Source organism: Durotheca rogersii (assembly GCF_024521655.1).
Source record: "Durotheca rogersii strain YMJ 92031201 chromosome Unknown GGS23scaffold_2, whole genome shotgun sequence".
In the NCBI taxonomy this organism is placed as follows: Eukaryota; Fungi; Ascomycota; class Sordariomycetes; order Xylariales; family Xylariaceae; genus Durotheca; species Durotheca rogersii.
This window is the reverse complement of record NW_026251233.1, coordinates 1,479,813-1,499,003: the sequence shown is the minus strand read 5'-3', so window position 1 is coordinate 1,499,003 and position 19,191 is coordinate 1,479,813. Positions and strand designations below refer to the sequence as shown.

General features: G+C 54.8%; 3 protein-coding genes across 3 annotated transcripts; 2 read left to right on the top strand and 1 right to left on the bottom strand.

The window, feature by feature from the left end:
* The first annotated feature begins 716 nt into the window (after positions 1 to 716).
* On the top strand, positions 717 to 4,164 carry GGS23DRAFT_548645 (cysteine proteinase). Its single transcript, XM_051515158.1, has 4 exons — positions 717 to 1,735; positions 1,890 to 1,976; positions 2,048 to 2,111; positions 2,378 to 4,164. Exons 1-4 carry the CDS (start codon positions 1,325 to 1,327, stop codon positions 3,562 to 3,564), a joined length of 1,749 nt encoding a protein of 582 aa, XP_051376208.1. The 5' UTR covers positions 717 to 1,324; the 3' UTR covers positions 3,565 to 4,164.
* A 1,364-nt stretch (positions 4,165 to 5,528) lies between these two features.
* On the bottom strand, positions 5,529 to 7,050 carry GGS23DRAFT_180457 (uncharacterized protein). The gene has a single exon (XM_051511635.1). It carries the CDS (start codon positions 6,921 to 6,923, stop codon positions 5,721 to 5,723), a length of 1,203 nt encoding a protein of 400 aa, XP_051376207.1. The 5' UTR covers positions 6,924 to 7,050; the 3' UTR covers positions 5,529 to 5,720.
* Positions 7,051 to 17,406: 10,356 nt separating this feature from the next.
* GGS23DRAFT_180366 (SUR7/PalI family-domain-containing protein) lies at positions 17,407 to 18,568 on the top strand. Its single transcript, XM_051511634.1, has 2 exons — positions 17,407 to 17,596; positions 17,658 to 18,568. The coding sequence occupies exons 1-2, from the start codon at positions 17,584 to 17,586 to the stop codon at positions 18,392 to 18,394; spliced, it is 750 nt and encodes a 249-aa protein (XP_051376206.1). The 5' UTR covers positions 17,407 to 17,583; the 3' UTR covers positions 18,395 to 18,568.
* The last annotated feature ends 623 nt before the right edge of the window (positions 18,569 to 19,191 follow it).

Below are 19,191 nucleotides of genomic sequence, written 5' to 3'. Positions count from 1 at the left end.
AAGATTCCAGCAGCGAAGGGTGCATGCAAATCTACCTAGCCCCGAATTTGCACAACATATCTCCCAGCCTACGTTTTTGCTCTCTTACTCTCCCTTATAATAGCAACGGGTTTTCTCATCTTATCCGGGCATGCTCTTCGCCAATCAGCACGACGGCGCCATGTGCATTTGGGTAACCCCGTGCCCATCACCGCCAAGACAGATATGTCAGCATCCAGGGAGGAAGGCAGGCAACCTCCATTGGTGCTACACACACCCTACCTCGTCATCTCGTCACCTCCAGAAAGCTGCATACAGGGCCGTGGAAGCTACCTACCTAGGTACCTATATGCTCGACAGGGCCGCGAGGCTATAGGCAGGTAGGTAGGTATATACAGGTACGTACGCGGCAGGGCCAGAGAGGAATCGGTCGCAGCATCTGGGCACGAGCACGCTCGGCGGGCAGGTCGTCGAGGTGGCGGGCAGCGCGCAAGGCATACGGGGAAAGCTATGGCCACGGCTCCGCGCCTAGGCGTACACCTGTCGTCGCTGTAGGTGGGCGTGTCACGGTGTATGGGCGCAGGAAGCAGGTAGGATGGGTGCATGTACCTAACGTACCTAAGGCAATGTACATAATGTACCGCCAAAGTAGCACTGGCCATGTCCACTGCTATGGCTACGTCCGCTACCTACGTGATGTGGGTGATGTAGCCACAAGGGAATACCACTCTACGCACATATTAGCAGGTGCAGGGGTGCTGGTACTACTGCCGCTGCTTGGTGTGCAACCCCGGCTTCCTGATCGACCAACTAATCGATTCCTCGGTTCTCATCTTTCTTTTAGACAACAGCCCGCCCGTAGCCAGACCTCTAGATCTCTTCCAGTTATCCCTCTCTCTCTTCCCTTTCCTCTCCCTCTTCTCTTCCTCTCTCTCGCTCTTACTTTGCCCACCTCTCCCCCTCTCTCCGTCCTCTCTTCCGATTCTTCCCTTCTCTGCTCTTCCTCTCTCGCACCCTCTCGCACCCTCCCCCCCTTACCCGTCCTCTTGTCTCTATCCTCGCCCTCTCTTTCTCTCCTCCGCTCCCGTCCGTCCTCGTTTCTCTCCACCGCGTTGCTGCTGGTTACAGCTCGAGGAGAGACGTTGATCATTGGTAGCGGCCGTGGGAGCATAGATATCAGTCTTCGGATAAGCTCTCCGTATCTGCCTGCTTGCTACGCCGGGAAAGGCTTCCTTAACTCCCCCCGCCCCCCCTTCGCGAGCGCGTGATTCCATCGTAGAGCTTTTATGACCCGACGCTTCTAAGCTCGGGGTCAAGCTCTGGCTCAGCAAGCCCAGGCACAGGCATGTTCCAGCCTCAACCAACTCCGTTCGCCTACTCTTCCTATGGAATCACCATAGCCAACGCAGAAATCCCCGAGTACGCCTTCCAGCCCACGCCGCTGGGGCACATCGGAACGGGGCACGTTGGAGGGGCGGGCGTGGTTGCAGGTGGACCAACCGCCGACCTCTTCACCTCCCCCGTCTTCCACCACCGCCACCACCACCACCACAGCTCCATACTACCCGCCAGCAATCCCAGAAATCCCAGCCATCATCTTTCCTACAACTCCGCGATACCCCACAATAATCACCAACAACACCATAACCACCACAATCATAACCAAACTCATCGCACCGTCAAGATGGAACCACAGCATCCAAACGACATCGCCCAGCAGGAGGCCGCTGCCCGCGATTACAAGCCCCAGCTAGAGGTTAGTAGTAGCGTTACCCACTTGCGTCGTTCTGTTGTTCTCTCGCTGCCCTCCACTCTGTCCTCTCTCTCTCATCCGCATATGTTGATCGTTCTCTCCCCCCCCCCCTCCCCGGTAAAATGGCAGCATGCTCACACGTTAAAACTACCCTTAGGGCCCATTGGTCGGCGAGAAGAGGCCGAGCACGGCGATCACGGAAGAGTACGCCAAAGCAGATCCCATCTACGTCACCAAGACGATGGTCAGTTAATCGATCTAAGCTTCCCACTCCCAACCCGAACCCCGCCAATTGACTCCTACATTCTATCACAGGCGTTGCCGCAGACGTATTCGCACTATCGCCCTATTCAGGGTGACGGCAATTGCGGTTGGCGAGGTGAGTCGGACGCTTCTATCGCCTCACCCATCCAGATGATCCTTCTGCACCACGTACGCATACCCCGCAGTTCATGCGTAGAGCTATACCTACCAGGGTCTACTTTGTTTATGTACGATGCTCCTCGATCGGATGGACGAGTCGATCGGCGATCGACCATCGTGAAGACCGATCCGACTCCGGGGCGCCGATATTGGATCTTCGGCTCTCTCGTCTCCCTCTTGTCGGCTTTCAAGGACTGAATTGACTTGTAATCGTTTTCTTAGCAATCGTGTTCGGCTACTTCGAGACCCTCGTTCGATGTGGTGACCTAGCCCATGTTCAAGGCGAGCTGGCTCGACTGACCAGCCTCAACACCCTCATCGAGAACGTCGGCGGGCATAATGCTTGGCTGTTCGAGGATATGGTGTCGGAGACGTTCGACCTGTTTAGCGCCATCATCGCCGCCATGATGAACGACGGCGATGCCATGCCGCTGGTGACGGATAGGTTCAACAATCTCGAGTCCTCGCAGAACATCGTCTACCACCAACGCCTACTGGCGTCTTCGTGGTTGAAAGGCAACTACGCTCAATATGAACCCTGGATAGAGGGCGGCGTCGAGAACTATGTGCAAAATATCATCATGCCGATCGACAGGGAGATCGATCACATAGGTGTCGTATTACTCCACGGCGTCCTGCTCAAGCCGGCGAATGTCGTCCTGGAGATCGCCTACCTAGATAGGAGTGACGGGTCTAAGGTCAACACGCACAGGATGCCCGAGGAGGCCAACGACCAAGATCCAACCACGTTGGGGCCCATAATTTACCTACTCTACCGTCCCGGACACTACGACATTTTGTACCGCGATTCGTTAATACAACCGGCGCCCATCCCTCCTCCACCAACCTCGTTACAAATCCACCGGGCGACGTCCTTGACGCATCCCCCCGAGATTGAGCACACTATCCCGTCACTGCAAGACTTCTCGACAGTAGATATGAGCGCGCTGGCTATGATACCGGGTTACGCGCCGCCAGATATGTCGCCTCTAGCATCACCGCCGGCCGCGCCGTCCCCTATGACGGATATCTATGTTCCTTCTCCTCAATCGCCGTGGATGCCGCAGCCTTTCTCGGATACCTTAACGGGTCCTGCTCCCGCTCCACAACCGAGCCCTCCGCAACAGCAACCGCCGACGCCGATGACTGTACACCCCCTCCGTTTCAGCAAATACAACTTCCCCGATTTAGTTGAGTCGAGCACCTTTCCCGAGCCTTCCTTCACGACGAACACCTTCAAGAACAGCCATTTCAACGTCGCCCATTACAACAACATGAATTTCCAGCCCGAGATGTATCGGCCCGAGGCGGAAGAGGAGGTACCTCACGCGAAGAATAGCAGCGGTGGTCGGAAACGAAGTAGTGGTGAGCAGCATTGCGCGGTCATCAAAAAAGAGAACAGGGGTTAGAGGCGTTCCGCCTTTTTTTTTATAACTCTTCTTTCCCCGTGGTCCCATGAGCATTGTTCCATTCGGGGTCGGCAGCACTTGTTCGTCTACTACTTCGTCTTATTATGACAAACGGCGTTACTTGGTAATGAAAGACTGCGCGCGGCACTGGGTCACGGCCGATCCGGTAACGATATACCATCAGAGATGAGATAATGAGATGCAGGCCCTGAGGTGATCCGTCGATGTCGAGGACAGACGGGGACAGCTAGGGAATTTTTGTTGGTACCTAATTGCAGGACACTGAACGTGAGACAGCAGGAGATAGTGCTGCGCAGATCGCTCTTCTCTCTCACACCCACACACCCACACACCTACACACACACACACACACACACACACACATGCGCACACGCACACACGCACACACGCACAGCATCATGGTCGGCCAAGACTGAGAGCATAGAGAGATAGGTTGATACAGTTTGGAGCCGATAACTATTAATTCGAATGTCTTCATCCTACGTACGTGGTGCAAGGGTGCGGTGCATACCACCATGCTCTCCCGGCGGCATTGTAGGGCGTTGCTGAACCGCGCGATGGGGAGGGGAGGGGAGGGGGAGAGAGGGGGAAGAGGGGGAGAGGGGGGGGTGGGGGAAGCTATGCTCTATCCATCTGCTACCAGATTTATAATGAAGCCACGCCGAACCAACGGATGCCGTGGCAGCAGGATGCCGGATGGTCCACGGGCATTCCTCACCTACATCTCGTATAGGTTCGGCCGGTCGAGTTGGCATCGGAGGAGTTAACTAAGGCAAAGCTACATCTACTGCATGGCTTTTACCGTCGTGGTTATGTGTCGACCTACCTCGGGTACGGTGGATTGGGTGCGTAGGGAACGTAGATGCTATACCCGCTCCACCCCTCGACTTGCCGTCTCTGATCTGTGCTTACTAAGATTGGCAACCACCACGTTGCGGCGCGGGTACATGGCCGGCAGGGAGGTACCTGACAGGACCTACCCACGTAGGCAGGCTAGGGTAGATGCATAGCGACGCGCCGGCGGCCGCGCGCACCACTTGATCCGCCTTCCTTCGGCGGATGGGCGACAGCGCGAGGCGGGGAGTCGGCGGCCACGAACGTTTCAGATAGGCAGTCGAGGGAAGGGAATTGGACGGGACGAACGGACGGGGCGGATCGGATACGTGTGCTCTCGCGCGCGTGTATGCATGCAGGGGGTTCGTTCTCTAATATTATTGTATACACGCGCATTTATTACATGTATGTGTGTGTGTCTACATATATATATATATATGAGGGACGGGCAGCTCGTGCGAAAAAAAAAAAAAAAAAAAAAAGCAATTGCCTCGTTGGCAGGCAGGCGGGCGTTACGGCGGCTGGCGTGGCGAGGAGCAGGCGAGGCGGGATGGATCGGCCGAAGGACGGATTCGACTGATCTGATTGCTCTGCTGGCCGGTCTGGGTATCCTATCTATCCGACCTGACCGGCTTCGCTCCTGGTACTCATGCGCTTGCGTGCGTTGCTCCCGCTTACACTGACCTTCTTCCTCACCCCCCCCCCCCCCTCTCTACGTCCCGCAAAACCGGCTTCGATCCCAGCAACGGTGCGTTAGCGGTTTCGGGGCGTGCGTGTGTGGGTGTGTAACGGCGGCGGCTTCGTGGTATTCTCAACGTATAATTTTTTTTTTTTGCGGCCTTTATTCCTACCTACCTACCTACCTACCTCCCTACTGTGCCTACCCGGGCTACCTCCTCCTTGCGGCAGGTAGGTAGGTTAGGTGCCTATCTCTGCGTCTGCATATACATTACGCATGTAGGCACGCAATAAGCGTCTCGGTCTCTGGTGGTGCGTGTGCGTGTGTGCGTGCGTGCGCGCGCAGCTGCAAGCCCGCCGTGCGTTCTAGACGCCGCCGATCAGGCAATATCCAACAGGTCCCCGCGGTCTAGGCAATCGCCGGGCCGGCATGCGCTCTATTTACCTAGTCCCTCTCACTCACACTCGCTCTCTCTCACTCGCTCTCTCTGTCTTTCTCATCTCTATGCTCTGGTAAGAGTCTCGGCGGTAGGACTTCCTCGCCTTGCCTGCGGGACGCACGTAGCATCACGTGCACGCAGGCTCGCTCTGCCACCGGGTCCCCGCCCGCCTTGCCGGCCCCGTCACCGGCCAGAGGGCAGCTGCGAGCGCCGCTCGGTCTCCTCCCAGCCGAACGTGTCGTCCCCGTCTTCGTCGAAATTCTCCTCCTGCTTCCACCGCTCCCAGTCCACCCGCTCCACCGTGGTGCGAACGGTGATCCGGGGATCGGCGGTCGCTCTCCTGCCGCCCGTTGCGTCGTTGTACAGCCGGTCGGCGAACTCGGCCGCCCACGCGGACGCGAACCCCTCCGACTCCAAGGGCGACGGCGATGACGGCGACGGCGGCGGCGGCGGCAGGCCGACGTCTCGCAGCTGCGCGGCGACGCTCGTGACGCGCCGGCCGGTGATGCCGCACGGCACGAAGCGCGCCCAGGGATTTATGTCCTCGGGGCCGGTGACGGGCACCGAGAGGTTGACCGCGGTGCCGAAGCAGGTGATATGGCGGCGAAGGTGTACGCCGACAGCCGCAATCTTGCGTGGCTCCTCCCCGCGCTTGTACGCTTCTTTACTATATAATTCGCTCTCACGTAATATCGCTACTTCATCTTTATTACTCCTGCTCTCGCTCCTCACCCCGTCGCCGCCTTGGTCCGCTCCGGTGGGTACGCCAGGCGAGGAGGTGGAGGGTGGCGGAGGCGGAATGTCCGTGTTCAACCCGTTGACCCACACACCTCGGTGTTCTGGGTCGGTGAAGGCGTTCAGACCAAAGACCTTACGCAGGACGGCGGCAGTGGTGGCCTCCAGCAGGCTGATGTAACCGCCGACGAGGAAGTGGGGGTGAGAAGGGGACCACAAGTCGACCACGGGCCAGAGGACGACCTGGCCCGGCCCGTGGTACGTCGTCAGGCCGCCGCGCGGCGTGCGCGCGATGATAGGACGGAAAACATTCCCACTGCTGCCGCCGGTGCTGTCGCCGAGGTAGGAGGGGGCCGAAGGGGGGGTTACGTGGAGAGGCGCGCGCAAGCGTGTGGACTGGACCGTGTTGGGAGCCTTAACCTGGCGGCGGCCCTGGGTATACGTGGGTTCGGGGGTGAAGGAGATAACGGTCGGGAGCGGTGGCGTCGGGGTGTACGGCGGCTCAGCTCCAGCGGCCAGGGTGGCGGCGACCTTCCAGTCCAGCAGGTCCCGCTGTATCTTCGCCTGGACGCGGGAAGCAAGGACGAATGTGGGGAACTTCGGCGGAGTGTGGTGCGGCCACGAGGGGATCACGATGTGGCGGAGCGACATGGGATCGGCAACGGTCCGGCTGTGTGGTGCATATAGGTGTGTAGGTGTGTATGCGTGTGTAGCAGCGCACTACATGTCTACTTAGGCGCTGTCGCGTGCCATTGACCCCATTGGCAAAGCGGCAGTAGTTGAGCGGTGGACGAGACAGGTATCGCGGGTGTCCTCGAGGTATGGGGTGCACCTCAGGGAGAGGTAGGAGGAGGGGGGAAGGAGAGAGAGGAGTAGTAGTGCTTAGCGGAAAGCTCACGGCATAAGCTACGAAGCTAGCGGAATCCCAGATAGATCAAACGGGCCTAATATCGAGGCGCAGTCAAGTGACGGGATTGAAGCCCACCAACGAGGACGGCGACGACGGCGGCGGCGGCGATACACTGGGGGAGTGCGGGACGCGAAAAACCGACGGCGATAAAAAATGACACGGAAAAAAGGCCTCGGATGTGGGCTTACTTGCTTATGCTTAATCATACACCCTTACCGTCTCGAGTACGTACCTAGGTAGGTAGGCAGGTCACCGACCCGCATCGACGGGCTGCCAGGTACCTATAGTTTCCATGTTAGCAGGCCCGGGCCGGGGCAGTCGCCTACCACCTCCCAGGTACCCAGATAGGTACCTACCTACCTAGGCAAGTAGGGACGTAGGTTAGCTTAGGTAGGTACCGGAAGTAGCCTACTGGTACCTCCCCATGTACTACGAGGTACCTCCGAATACACCTGTGAGGCTGGGCTACGGCTAGCACCGACCACATTACCTAGGTAGCTAGCTTAGCCAGCTTCAATGGATTAATGCACACCCATCTGCTAGCTGCTAGCGACATAGAATCGTACTATTAATAGTACGTCAAGCCCTGTAAACCCCCCTCTGTGCATCCTCCACGTAGACACTCGGGACAGAGCAGAACTTGAGCGTATGTGAAGCGAGTGAAAGAAAAAAAAAGATGCGACGACAGGAAGAAGAACAGAAAAGGCGAAAGCAGGTGGGAAAAAGCAAGGAGCTGGCTGGGACCAGAGGGTCGGGAACTCGGAGGCTTTTGAAGATCCCATCCCCCGTTTCTCACACACCCCCCCTCCCCTTCTCCCAGGAGCTGCCAAGCTCCCCAACAATACCAGACCCTCCCATGGCACGGGACGATCCAGCACAGGGCACGGGAGAGGGAGGGCTCGGATGGACCAACCCCTGCCTCTGTCATAACTCATATGCTGTTCATTTTGTGATCTGTCACTTCTGACGATTTGCTTCCCCGTGGATGGGTCACGACGGGCCCTCCCATGGAAAATACTGGAGATTCCATGTACGCGCATACATACGCAACATCGGGCCTATGTAACGGTCCCTCTTGGGTATCTTGCCGTATCCCACCCGGCGTGTATACCTACTTAGGCCTACCTACCTACCTATCCGTTCGTGCATGTATATGCTGTCGCACGCACTTCGCTCAGTGGTTGTCGCGTCGGGACTATTGGAGAACATCCCCAGGTCCCCTCGGTATCTGCCTCCCGATGGCTTAGTGGGTGCCATCCTGTACGTAGGTATGTCGGGTACCTTAGGCACCTATATACCGGTGCATGCCTCGTTTGCCTATCCGTAACGTCAATTCCTATGCGCTGCGTCGATCCGGCCGTCCATGTTCGTCAAAGTTATCGTCACGAGAGAGCTGAGCTGCGCGGCGGATCGTGTATGCATATATACGTACGTGTGTGTATACATATGGATAATCATATGTAAATACCTAGTATGGATATGCCCTGCACGGAGCTATCGGGTTCGCTCAATGCAATGTTCCGACTTTCCCGATCCCCATAGCTACTTGCATATTATCGCTCACCCGCGTCGAGTACCTATCTGTTAGCTACCTATGTAGTTATGCAGGATACGAATCGCATTTAGATGGTCACCCTTGGTAACCTGCCCAGGTACCTACCTCCCATCCAGACACCTCGATGTGGTTGCATATATGCATGTATGTACGTAGTGGGTAAGCGCCCGTATTACCAGTTGTCGATGGGGCGCGAACAGACATCGCGGAATAGATTCATTCCCCAGATGAAGACCTGCCTCCTGCGCACCTACTCATGTCCTTTTGACATCTCGACACAGACCACCGTTAGCTTGTGGATATACCTGGCCGGGGCGCAAATCTATCCGTGAACACCAGTGGAGTTGCTGGGCGTCTTTCCCGGTTATCAATGTCTGCAAGAGAGTCGCCTTGCTATTGACAACCTCAACGCTGACGCCGCACTCCGTACACAACATACCACCGCGCCGATACCAGAAATGGCGCGCTCTCTCTCTCTCTCTCTCCTTGCCTCTTCCCTCTCTCTCTCCACGTAGGCGATCCGCGACACATACACCGCACATCACACCTATCCACGAACACACACCTACATTCGACGTAAGCACTTGCGCGTTGTAACCTCTCTTGCTTCGCTCACCGCATGATGGATCGCGCACATGATCATCCATGGTCACCTCCTTTTTTGGTGTTTTTTTATTGCCCTTTCTTCCTTCGCCCTTCTTCCACCCTTCCATCCCCACTCCGCCTTCACCTCCTCTCCGGCTTTTCGTCGATTAATACGGGTTTATTTTCTGACATCAGCCGTAGCGATACACGACGCCGTGGTACTACCGACCCGTGCCATCTCCGGTCAGGACTGACGGGAATGACAGCCGTCATCGCACCAGAGAATGAACATATCGTCCACACCTACCTACCTACCTAGTGTACATATGTTCATATGGGTACATATCACAGCTATACGGGCATACACGCACACGCAACTATCAGGTTATGTAGGCGTGTGGCTCCGTAGATAAGTCATGCTGGGGCATGCTCCGTAAAGAGAGGTTATGTACACACACACACACACACACACACACACACACACACACACACACACATACACACACCCGAGGCTTCTATGTAGGTAAGTATGCGATCCCAGAGGTGCGGTGGACCTGTTAGAGACCGCAACGTTTCGATCCTCACTTGATCGCCAACGCGAGAGATTACGGTGGCCCATTTGGCGCATGATTGACGTCTCTCTCATTTGTCCACTTCGGGTATACATACTCGCATACGCCTATGCGTGTGTGATGTCTATGTGTACGTGTAAGTGTGGGTGAGAGAGAAAGGGTGTGTATATATGCATACGTCTACACTCTACACGTATGTAGGCATGTTACTCGGCCGAGGCGGAGAGGGGAGTGGCCAGCCTACGTAGATACGTGCGTATCTGTGTATGCATGTGGGAACGTCTCTGTCAGTCTCTGCGTGTGCGTGTGTAAGTCTGTCTGTAGGTATATCATCTCTCTACTCATATGTCGATTATCGCACGCATCCTACGATGCGACGACGTGCCGATTTAATCTTGTGCGGCTCCGTTCCGACCGCCTTCGGCGGAACCATGGGCGGAACACGAACGGGAGCGAGGAGGGGACCACTATAACGTGTAACGATGTACAGCTGTCTACGGCCTGTCTAATCAAAAAAAAAAAAAGCGAAACAGGCCCTGTCACAGACGGAAAGAATATGCGCCTCTAGCTAGCAGATTTCAGCTGTTGATTATTGCTTCGCTTACACATCGACAAATCATCTGACCGGGGATTCGTGTACGTAGGGTCCCTCTCTCTCCGTGCCTCCAACTCAAGGCGCAAGCCGGGTGGAAACATCGATTACCACGACAGTCCCTCTCCCGCCTATCCCCATCCCCTACCCCTGGCTAATGAGAGGTAACTAAGCGCCAGAGAGGGGGAGGAGGCGAGGCTGCCCGTGAGACACGTTCACACCAACTGGACCCTGCTCTATTAACGCAGCTCTTCCACGATCCAGTACTGCTACTCACTTTCGAAGACGACGCGCCTGTTTCGCTCCACTGACGTTGTCTTTTTTCCCAAGCCGAAGCGGGACCTAGACTTTCTTCCACCTGGTCCTCATCGAGAGGTCGTCCAGCGCCCCTGCCCACCATATTATACATACAGGCTGGTGCTTATAAGTGTCAGATCCGGTAGCAACTTGTGGCGACCTATTAGGGTGTGTCTCCTTGGTAAAAGATGGCTGTGGTCAGCTCTCACTCGGTTGGTCGAGCTAGGCACAGGCACACCTTCACCTAAGGACGCATATACGAAGGATGAGCAATGCAAGTATGTACAGATTCAGCGCCAATATATTCCCTCCACGGGCGTCGGTGATTCCCATCCATAACCACACTCGGCGTCTACCCAAGCCTCCCACAGCCTTTTCGGAGTGACACGACCTAATGGACAGCTCAGCTAATAATTCTTGCCGTAAATAGCCTGCCCATAAACGACCGTCCTCTCAACTCCCCATACTCTTGACACCGTGTGCGTTTTCACCCTTGCGCTGGTTTCTGAGCAGAGGGCCGGTAGTGAAAAAGTACGGGGCCCTAGGTTGGATAAGTCCCAGTCGCCTCCTCTGCCCAGCCGTCTTTGTACTGCTACTTCCGATCTTCCCTGTTCTTAACAATATCCATCCATCGAGTCTCCCTTGCTAGACTACCCAAAGCCTGGTAGAGTAGCAACAAGGCAACTAGGTAGGGGGTGTCGATCATTAACTAGGACCTCTGCGGGGCTCCGATGAACATATTCATGGTGGCCTTTTCCCCAGCGAAAGGACAATCTTCATTACTCCATACCGGCTTGAAGGATACCATTCCTACGTAGGCAGGCTACCTAGTCAGCAACAAAACCTACTAGTGTTTCCCAATCCCGATACCCTCAACTAGTAGCACGCCTCAATCTCACCCACGATGGAGCTTTGCGGATATTATTGGGGCTCTAGCTGGCAACTTGGGAAACACGAATCGACCCCCCATATCCATATGCCGACAAGGAGGATAACTCTGACACCGTCTTCACCCAACAAACTCCGGAAACGATAATCCACATCCTCTCCCAGGATACTCCGACTCGCCTGAAAACGACACGCCCCAGACGATAATGCTTACAGGACTCCTCGCCTCACGATATACCTCCATCCACAAGCATCTCCTGTCCTTACTCGTCCAAATAGAATGCGGATCGAAGCGCACATCTGGCTATAATGGGAATCCTTGAAACCAAATTTTACGTAAAACGGGCTTGTTATTATACATCTACGCCTTGTGTTATACTCTTATTTGCGTCGAGTTATCTCTCTGAGACGGACCCGGTACCACCCAGAACGTCATCCCGTCGGGTTCTCCAATGGAAAGAAGAGTATCAGGCGAGTTATTAGCTACTTGCAAATACCCAAATATCGGAATAGGATAAAGGCGTCGTCTGGCGCTTATCGACTGAGGTTCATCTATTACCTACCCATCTAGGGGTCCAGCGATTTGTGTGCTACTGCGGTGGACGAGCCAAAAATGAAGTAGTACTCCCCCAGGGGCCTACCGAACTTTTGGCGCGATCCTAAACATTGCAAAGAGTTGAAAATGATTCAGGTAATAGTAGGCTGTGATTTCAGACAGATCCAGCTAATTTCGTGTTATTTGTGATCCTGTCTACGCCGTGTACCAAAATGTGCAATTGCCTCTAATATCTAGAGTAGCTAAGATCCTCTCTTCACAAACAAGTCTGGACTCTGGCAATTTCATTTCGCGTGGACAAATAAGTACTACTATTCGTAGCTTTGCCCTACCTAGCAGGCGCGTATCCTGGCACCGGGTGTGCTTACTGCAACATAGTTGAGGACCCCCTAGCCATACCCTCGCACGTCTGGGTAGTGGCACAGTAGGTCAGAATTCCAAGAAATCCGACGCCGGAGAGAGCTAAGACGGAGTTTCTAAGAAGACACCAAGTGCATCAAACGCCATGAGACCAAAGGATAAAGGGTGGGGTTGGGATCCGAGGCTTCTTTCTTCATATCGGCGGTCTCGAGTACACTCTAACTGCAACCCCTCAAGCGGGCACTCGAGCGTTGGCAGATAATGAACTTATGCACCCGAAGGCTCCGATCCTCTGGTATCTCTGGATCTTTTAAGTCGAGCAGCCCTTTCGAAGTCCCCCGAACCCCTCACGACAGTCGTTTTCAGGCCGACACGCAAAGAGGAAGATATTTCCCCCCGTTCCAACGTTTGCCGCTGAGCCCCTTGATGCTGGCAGAACATTCAACAGGTCGCATCCGAACAATCTGAACGGCCACGTCGAGCTACACTACCATCCGTATTTAGGATGGGACATCCAAGCAAGAGAAACGAGAGGCAGGGTAGGCTATGACGATCCGTTGCCGATCCACAACGCGTACCTAGACTTTTGCTAGAGGTGAAGCGATTCTGAGCGTCTACTTTGCATCCGCTCTCACGAATATGACTACACGGTCTCCCCCCATCCGAAAGCGAGCTCCGGAATAGTTCTAAAGGCGGTACGAACGCCATTACGCCCCAAAGTCTAGTCTGGATGGCTCGTTCGGTGTGTAGTCATGACCCCCCGGCCGCGAAACTCCGCGTCGACCAAGTTATCATTCTCGAACCGGTGTCCAATTTGCTAACCATCATATATTTAGAACGGCATCGACCCTCCTCTATCTTCGCAGTTACCGTTACTCTCGACACGCCCTGCCTATCTAAAACCTTACCCACCACTCCCTCCATAATTACTCAGGCTCGTCTTCCTCGAGCGCGCCCGAAGAAGGAAGGGGCTGAGACATGTGTATAGCACTGGGTGGGGACCAAAAAGATTTGGCTTGGCTGCTTCATGGCTTGGATGTTAGATCGCGAGGATCAAAAGAGAAAAAAGAGGGTGAGGGAGGAGCGGCTGCTGCCTATCCGATCTGATAATATCTAATATATAGGGTCCCCTCCATTCCCGTAAACGTTCCTAAGCGTTGAAGCTATATTATAATCTTCTGTTTCTATCACACTCTCCCCTTTAAGAACGAAGATAAACACAACGCCGATACATGGCAGCAGCCACCGGGTTAGAAATGTCTTGACGAACCTTACGTTTCATCATGTCCCCTTGTAGAAGATGAAACGAGATAGAAACCTTTCATAGAATTTAATACATATCATCGGACATACAAACAGTTCAATTTAGCCCAACCCCTACGTGCTTCGGTGAAGCTTGCATGTCCGAACGCCCAACCGCACTTCGCTTAGAATAGCGTCCCAAAAGTATAAGACCATCTTGCTGATAACTGCCGCACAGGCGATTCAGTCGTAGCCATGTGTAGAGTAGAGCCATTCGGATAGTGTTGCGTAAACCATCGAAGCCTACAATCTACGACTCGGAGATATGAGCTTATAAAAGCTAGTTTCCTGCATGACAGGATATGAAGTGGCGGCATTAGGCACACTTGCCTATACAGACACGTCAATCTATCCCATCATACCCTTAGGTTGACCGCCCAAGAAAGTCACGAGGAAATACCTAGTTGAATCGATAGGCGAAGCTCCGTTACACAAAGTTAAAACGTTATGGTGAGTGGGCAGCCGAGTCCCCCATAGCCACGAATTCATTCACAACAGCGTTGTACATATAGCTAATACAGATAATCCGATGTCGGACGGGGTTGCCGGTGTTTTCACTATTACAGATGTAGCCTCTATTATTGCAAATGGCTTGGCCCAACGATGCCCAACATACCCAAAGGGCACCCATACCCAGCGCCCACACATCCCTATTCAGTTATGTGGGCTTATATGACTTTTCGATAACATAGCAGACCATCCTGCTCTCTCTCCCACAGACAACAGTTTACAATCGCAAGAATATTGCTAGGGTTAGCAACTACAGATAGTTAGGCGGTCACAGCCCACAAGACGCCTCACAACACACACCAAGGCTACGCCCATTTTATCGTTTAAGATCCCCGTATTACCTACGGAACAGGGCACTGCCACTGGATATTAGGCCTCTGCTCTTTACGCCACCCCTATACCGCTTTAGTGTAAGTTACTTGGGTCAATAAAGGGGTACCGTATCCAGATTCTCCGTCATACACCTCCTAGGTTCTCGGGGATGGCTTTGAAGTATTATTACGGCGAGACGTAGGGTCTCACTGAGGTGCCTGAGCGAATAGGGGTTACTGTCAGGTTTTCCAAACATGCCAACTCGCTCTCTCTGCCAGTGACAATTAGTGTAACCCACTACCGAGAAACAGTGTATTTCAAGGCAGGCCCTGGACGGATCCCAGGGAAGTTCTAGGGTTTAGCCCCTTTCTGTACCGGCATACGAGTGTTTAGTAAACGTTGGGATTTTCTCATAGCCGTATCCCTGATTACGCTGTCCCCTCTCAACGTAACGAGAGAAGGGTCAGCGCAGCACGAAAGACGAGAAAGCGGGTTGTACAATATTGGGTGCCCGGTACCCAGGTTCTAGGAATCCAGGTGGCCTACTACTAATAGACTTTACTCAGAGAACATAAGTAGGTAGCTATGTATATTTATATGGTCGCGTGAAGAGCACCACCTACTTAACCCTACGGAGCCTGACAGGGAAGTGTGGGCGGCTATATTGCCATGTGACAGAGACAAGTAGAGAACTCTCCGCGATCGGTGGCCGTGTATCCGGTTCTAGAGAGGGCTGCACAGGCGTGCCGATGGTAGACGATTGGTGGTGGGCCGCCTAGAGAGAGTCGCAATCCGTCTCGAAGCCATTCTTCTCCTCGCTACATCGTCGGCGACGGTTATCACGGCTACGAGCGCTTGCCCAGTTAAGTCTAGGCATTCCAGCCTTAGAGACTAGGGATTGTTAGGAGCGGTACTCTGCCTCTACAGACTCTTGCATATAAACCCGTAGGCTTTCTATGATCCGGCTTCTGTTCTTGATCCGAAAAAGAAAAAACAGCCAACCGTAGGTACAGGTTCAAGCACCCCAGCATAGTAATATCTATAGGTAGGTATGTAGGCACCGCTTCGCTAGGCTACGTATAATACCAGCTCAAGAAGCGCAGTTGGAGCTGCGATATCCACGAAGCACCAACCATGGCTTACGCCCACTTCCGTTGCCTCGAGCCTTGTCCTATGGTCATGAACACCGATTCACGACTCGTGATGAGAGTCTATGAGGGGGTGGACGTCGGTTGCGGTAGCACCAGGCAAGCAGGACACGATTCATTCACTCGGGCTACGTTCGAACGGCACCAGCACCGGCGCCAGCATGTATTATATGCGCGGAATTCCTAACAGATACCCAGTAGATATACCTACTCGCTGTGCCGGCACTTACCCATTACACAACCCTGGCCGGGCCAGATATTAGGTGCCTACGGCTTCGGCGTTCGATCGAGGAATCATTGTCGCGAGTCGTCATCGCCTGCTGAGAGGCTGAGTACCCGACGTAGTAGCAATACCTCCCTACCAACAGAACGCCGCCGTCACGTTTTTTCCCTCTCCGCGGCATCCCGTTTACGCGCGGTAGAAGCTGGCCTATGTAGGTAGGTGTCAGTCCATATACCTAGGAGGTAGGTACCTGTACTCGATGCGTGCGTTGAAGGCAGGTCAGGTCAGGTGCCTTGACATGCTACGCGAGTCGACATCATCAACCGCACTGCCGTCGATGGCGCGCCGGGAGGTGATGTCATTCCCGGATACGTAACGAAGGCACGCTAGGTAACCATCGCGATCGCCATCTCATCCCATCCACCCAACCCGACTGGGGGGCGCGTACCGCCGCGTACCTGACTACCTGATACAACCATACACGGTACGTAGAGGTACCTGACGCGTCTAGGTAGCACAGAGCAGATGGGTCCAAGCGTGCTAGTCCTGTTCTAGCAATCAGCTCCCTCCAATAGCCGCCCCTAGGGCCCAGCTGGTGTCGTCATGTTGCCCCACCTTCGGACGACCTGCGCCTGCACCTGCAGACCAGATCAGTAGATGCCGACTGCCTCACCAACAACCCTCGAAGGGGAAAAAAAAAAAGATACAAGACAACCACAATAAGGCGGCTGTTCTCTTGTTCCCGCTCGCCATTCCATTGGCGTCTGTCTTTTTTTTTTTTTTTTGCTTCCTTTTGTTTCCTTTTTTTTTGTTTCTAGTTGGTCTTGTTCCCCTCTTCTTCTTCCCTCTCATCTCATCATCTCCTCTCTCCTCTCGTCCCCCTCTTCCTGTCTTAGACCCTCCGAATTACTACACCTTCTCGCTCCCTTACCTAATCCAACATATTCAATACTTGTTATTTCCTGCGACGCCTCTCATCCTCTCACCAAGCGTCTACCTCCAACACCTCTCTCTCTCTCTCTCTCTCTCTCTCTAATCCTACCCAGTACAAATCTGCCGCAACTCCCCAAGATAGGAATCCCCCCCCCCTGCTCGCACGCACTTGGAGCCGCAATCCGAACAACAGGCCAGCCAAGGAAGGTATAAAAGAGCCCCCAACCGTTCAATTGCCCCCTCTCCGATCGATCGCCTTTGACCTCGCAAACTCCGGATCCGTACCCAAGACATCGCCATTTCACTTCACCCTTCCAGTCCATGCGCCCGGGTAAGACGAGACATCCGCCATAAAAGTAGGGTCTTAGGTCCTAACTAGCGCCTACCCCATACCCCTTGCTTATTTACCTATAATACACGTCTATCTCGCTCGACTGTTTGGTCCGCCGTCTACCCTCCTCCCTAATTCCCAGGCAGTTGATGGCCTGCGACCGATTCGTATTCGGAGAGCTCTCCTAACGGTTCATTTACGCAGAAGACCGCGCGCTATCGGCGAACTTCCCTCGAAATGGTGCGGACCAGTAAGCCTCGCCCAGTCGCAAGCAGTCCTGAGGCTCGACGCCGCTGACCAATTCTCTCTAGACACGTACCTCGCACCGGTCGCCCTTGTCCTCCTCGCCGGCTCCATCGTCATGCTCTTCTTCGTCATACTCTCAGCCGTCAACACCACGTCGCCCCTGGGAAATACCTACTTCCTCTCTGCCGACACCTCCGACATCACCGGCGCCCGCCGCGTCACCCAGTGGGCCTACTTCTACATATGCGGCGAGGGGAATTCCGACTGCAGCCGTGCGTGGCCCGCACCCCCGCTGGGCTGGGCCTGGTCTAGAACCCCCTTCAACGCCCCCGCAGTTCTGGTGGGCTCCTACGGCGGCGCCACCACCAGCTTCTACTACTACTACATGTGGAGGTTCGGCTGGGTCTTCTACCTGATCGCCCTCGTCTTCTCCGTGATCGCGTTCTTCGCCGGCTTCGTGGCGTGCTGCGGGCGCCTCGGATCGGCCATTGCGGGGCTCGCGTCCTTCGTCGCCCTCTTCTTCCTCACCATCGCCGTCTCGCTCATGACTGCCGTCTTCGTCCGGATGCGCGACGCCTTCCTCGCCAGCGGTCGGAACGCCGAGATCGGCCGCTACGCCTTTGGCTTCAGCTGGGGCAGCTGGACCGCCCTGTTCCTCGCCACGATACTTTTCTGCGTCGGCATCCGTCGCGACGGCAGCAGTAGAGGCAACAGCCGCCGGTGGGGCCGCCAGCGGAGTGTGCGGAGCCACCGTAGCTACGATCTGGGCGGCACCCGGCGGGTCAAGGACGACTACGCCTAGAAATAAAATCTCCACGGCTCAGGAGAGATGCGCCAATCGGAAGCCGGGCGCGATTTACCTTCTTTTTTAATGGCACGACAGCTACGACGGATCGACGAGATATCAGGAGAGCATACCGCTCGGCTCGCGGACACGGATACGGCGACGCCGAGGCATTAACTAGATATAATTGTTTCTAATCATACCCCAACCAACTACGAGAGGAGGAGAGCAATCGCGCGAGGAATAGTGGACAGGTAGATAGGTTGCGGGGATAGTTCGATTCAAGATCACACCATGCGTGTCGCAGGCCTTGGGAGGCATGTCGACCTGCGCGTCGCATCACACGGGAGACACTAGGCCTATTTCTAGCACTCTTTGTCTACTTTGCCCACGCGGCCCCATACGCTGTCGTTAATCCGGTAGTTGACGGTATATAGGTATAATGAAGAAGACACCTGGTCAAAAGTTACACACTTTAAGCGGACGTGGACTGCCGCGATCTGTGCCCGTCGTTCCTGCGATGCCCGCGGACGGCCCAACGGGGAATTATCTACCTAGGTAGGTACACCTGATTGATGCAGATGCGAATGTGCTAGCATCTCGCCGCCGCCGTATCACCCTCCTACGAGGGCCAAATCCCCCCCCCCCCCCCCAATCGCAGACTTCTCTCCATAGTTACATGCAAGTGAATCAAACTGGAAATGCGACATAGTTACTATATCGGCGCAGTGGTCCAGACGCGCCGATGCTACGAGAGCGCGCGGCCAGCACTGCCACACGTTCACGGGGAAAAGCTGCTGTTCTATCTATCTTGC